Raw genomic sequence first — 3,988 nt, 5'->3', positions numbered from 1 at the left:
GTCACAATTTAAGATGCAGAAAGTTTGTGATGCCTGTGCTAGAGGAAAACATGTGAAGTCCTCCTTTATGTCTAAAAGGGATGTGAGCACCTCAAAGCCGCTTCAGCTTCTGCATATGGATCTATGTGGACCTATAAGGGTGCAAAGTAGAGGAGGAAAAAGATACATTTTCGTAATCGTGGATGACTATTCCAGATTCACATGGACTCTGTTTCTCAGAACAAAAGACGAAACTATTGAAGTGTTTGTATCCTTTGTGAAGAAAATCCAGGTGAAGATGGAGCCTAGAGTTGTATACATTAGATCAGATCATGGGACAGAATTTGACAATGTCAAATTTGATGAATTCTGTAATGAAAATGGCATCACTCACAACTTCTCAGCTCCCAAAACTCCCCAACAAAATGGAGTAGTAGAAAGGAAGAACAAAACTCTAGAAGAAATGTCAAGAACAATGCTGATTGACAGTGGAATTGCAAAGAACTTCTGGGCTGAAGCTGTCAACACTGCCTACTACTTAGTGAACAGGTGCATGATCAGATCATTTCTGAACAACACTCCGTATGAATTGTTGAATGGAAGAAAACCCAAGCTGACTCACCTAAGAATATTTGGATGCAAATGCTATGTTCTCAACAATGGAAAGGATCAACTTGGTAAATTTGATGCCAAAAGTGATGAAGGAATATTTCTTGGTTTCTCCTCTCAAAGCAAGACTTACAAGATATATAACAAACGGACTCAATGTGTCGAGGAAAGTGTCTATGTTATTTTTGATGAATCCTATCCATCATTTGAGAAGAGTGCTGAGGAAGATCAAGATGGAGAACCCTTACTCGTTCCTGGTGAAGTCATTAACATGACCAACGAAAAAGCAGATATGATGAGTCAAGTAAAGGAGCCAAATGAAGACAATGCTGCCTCATCATCAACAGAACCAAGCACTTCAGTTACAACCACTGAAGCTGAAGAAAGGATGGTTGATGTAGTTCAGGGAACTCCACTAGCAACTGAGAGAAGGATAGAGGAAAATTAGCCAAACATACCTCCCTCCTCTCAGAATGAACGTCAGTCGTCTAACTGGAGACACCAAAGCTCTCACCCTATAGATAACATCATCACCCCTCTAGATTCCGAAGTACAAACCAGGTCAAGAGCCAGGAATTCATTTGCCTTCTCAGCCTTTCTCTCCCAGATAGAACCCAAAAATATCAAGGAGGCCTTGAAAGATGCAGATTGAATTACAGCCATGCAAGACGAGCTGCATCATCTTGAGAGAAACAATGTATGGCACCTGGTACCTAGACCCCTAGATCGAACCATTATAGGAACCAAGTGGGTAATCAGAAACAAGCTCGATGAAAATAGGGTTATCATAAGGAACTAGGCCAGGCTAGTGGTCTAAGGCTACAATCAAGAGGAAGGGATTAACTATGATGAAACGTTTGCTTCAGTGGCTCGCATGGAAGCTATCAGAATTCTAATCGCTTTTGCATCTCATATGCAATTCACCTTATTCCATATGGATGTCAAGAGTGCATTTTTGAATGGACTCCTTAAGGAAGAAGTCTATGTGAAGCAACCCCTATGGTTTGAATTTCATGGAGCACCCTGAATATGTGTTCAAACTGGAAAAAGCTCTGTGTGGGCTAAAACAGGCTCCTCGAGCTTGGTATGAAAGACTGTCAAAGTTCCTCTTAGAAAATGGTTTTAAAAGAGGGAAAATTAACAACACTTTTTTCTTAAATAAACGAGGAAGGAACCTGCTCATCGTTTAGGTTTATGTTGATGATATCGTTTTTGGAGCAACAACTGACTCTCTATGTGAAGAATTTGCAAAACTTATGGGAAATGAATTTGAAATGAGCATGATGGGAGAACTAAACCTTTTCTTGGGTCTTCAAGTAAAACAGTCCCCAAAGGGTACTTCCATTTGTCAGCAAAATACATCAGGGAACTCTTGAAGAGGTTTAACATGGAAGCATCAAAGGTGATAGACACTCCCATTGCAACTGCCATTCGACTAGACATGGATGAAACTGGATCTCCTGTAAATCAAACAATGTATAGAGGCATTATTGGGTCTCTCCTCTATCTCACTATCAGTCGACCTGATATTGTTTTCAGCGTGGGGATATGTGCGAGGTTTCAATCAAATCCCAAGGAATCTCACTTGAAGGCTACCAAAAGAATACTAAGATATCTCAAAGGAACACAGGACCTGGTGCTGTATTATCCATCAGGTGACAGTTTTTATCTGATTGGGTATGCTGATGCAGACTATGCAGGTTATCTTGTGGACAGAAAAAGCACTTCTGGAATGGCTCACTTCTTAGGTTCATGTCTTATCTCTTGGGGAACAAGGAAGCCAAATTCAGTGGCTTTGTCAATAGCTAAGTTGTATATGTAGCTGCAGCATCCTGCTGTGCTCAACTTCTATGGATCAAGCAGCAACTGGAGGATTTTGGGGTACTCACTAAGAGTGTGCCCCTTCTATGTGACAACACCAGTGCACTCAACATGGCCAAGAATCCAGTTCAACATAAAAGGACAAAACATATTGATGTGAGGCATCATTTTCTGAGAGATAATGTGGAGAAAGGGTTGATATGTATGAAGTTCTGCAGCACAGAAGATCAAATTGCAGACATTTTCACCAAGGCACTAAGTAGGGAACAGTTTGAAAGAAACAAAGTAAAGCTGGGACTGTTGAAGCCAAATTAAGAACCTGTTTCCTCTTTGGCTGGCTCTTATCCTTAAGAAATAACTAGCTCAAAGTGTTTTCTGGCCATGTCTAACTCACTTTAATACTGTTGCAGGTAAACACGCATGATGAGCATAGAGGCGATAGATGCAGTGCATGAATGATAAAAGAGGATTGATTCTTTTCAAAACAAAAAAAAAGAAGAAGAAAAAAAATAATTCAAGAACCATGTTCTCGTACTAAAGGTTAGTAGTTCTGTGCATCCTTTTAATACACGTCTTAAAAAGGATACAAAATACAACTTCCATGTCATCAACTTTTCAGATCTTGCTGTCACATCCCTTCAATTCAAAACGTTCCATCTCCCTCTGAAACATTGTAATTCTCCACGCCCAACCGCCGTTTCAGAACCAGTGCCTATTTCTCTCCCTTCATAATTATCCTATCCTTTTAAAAACCCTCTCTTCTGCTCTTATTAACCATAAGTCCTACATTAGAATCACCCAAAAGGGAAGGATCATCACACCACTTCTTTCAATGGCTAAGAAAACTTTCGATCTCTCTGCCTCAACTGTAACTACCACTGACCCATCTATGGAACCTTTCGTTTTGACTGAGCCTTCCTCACCCTTTATCACTCCTACTGCCGCAGTCACACCTTCCACAGTTTCCCAATCTCTTCCCAACTCAGAAACCCTTAAAACTACTCCATTCTCCCCATCGTCTGTTATTCCCACCAGTCAAACCCTAAGTGGAGAACAAGGTCAAAATACTTAGTTCACAAAGGGTTCTGCCATCGTTGCCACCGATTCCATGGTTGTGGAAGCACCGGTTGAAGAAGAAAAATATGTTGTAACTGTGTTCGTAGTATTCGCTGATGGGGTATTACATGAAATTACATCCTAGAAAAATGAGACACACATTGTGGAGGAAGAAGGGGCCATTATGGCTGTTGAAGGGGATGCAGTAGAAGATACTACTGGGGCATCACATGAGGAACCTAATCTCTCTCCAGAGGACCCAGGTCAGGGCTCTCATCCCCAGGACAGTACTGTTCCCGCATTTGATGCTGTGCTCCTGGGAATTCAAGCACCTAAAATGCTATTTAGTGATGAAGAAGACCTAGATAATGTGGCTCTTGATGCATTCATAAGTAAGCGAAGGGTTGTGTCCACCCCTAAGTCTGAAATCAAATGACCTACTACTAGGCTTTAAGTCAAAGTGGCCTACGATTCTGCTCTTCAAAAGAGCAAGAAGAGTAGTAAGAAGAAACGAAGAAAGTTT

The 3,988-nt window shown here is 41.0% G+C and overlaps 1 protein-coding gene across 1 annotated transcript; it reads left to right on the top strand.

The window, feature by feature from the left end:
* Window positions 1-2,062: 2,062 nt before the first annotated feature.
* On the top strand, window positions 2,063-2,410 carry LOC142162080 (secreted RxLR effector protein 161-like). The gene has a single exon (XM_075218386.1). It carries the CDS (start codon window positions 2,063-2,065, stop codon window positions 2,408-2,410), a length of 348 nt encoding a protein of 115 aa, XP_075074487.1.
* The last annotated feature ends 1,578 nt before the right edge of the window (window positions 2,411-3,988 follow it).

The sequence above is a fragment of the Nicotiana tabacum genome, chromosome 7, assembly GCF_000715075.1.
Source record: "Nicotiana tabacum cultivar K326 chromosome 7, ASM71507v2, whole genome shotgun sequence".
Classification (NCBI taxonomy): domain Eukaryota; kingdom Viridiplantae; phylum Streptophyta; class Magnoliopsida; order Solanales; family Solanaceae; genus Nicotiana; species Nicotiana tabacum.
The sequence above is the reverse complement of the archived record's forward strand: the minus strand, read 5'-3'. Positions and strand labels throughout refer to the sequence as shown.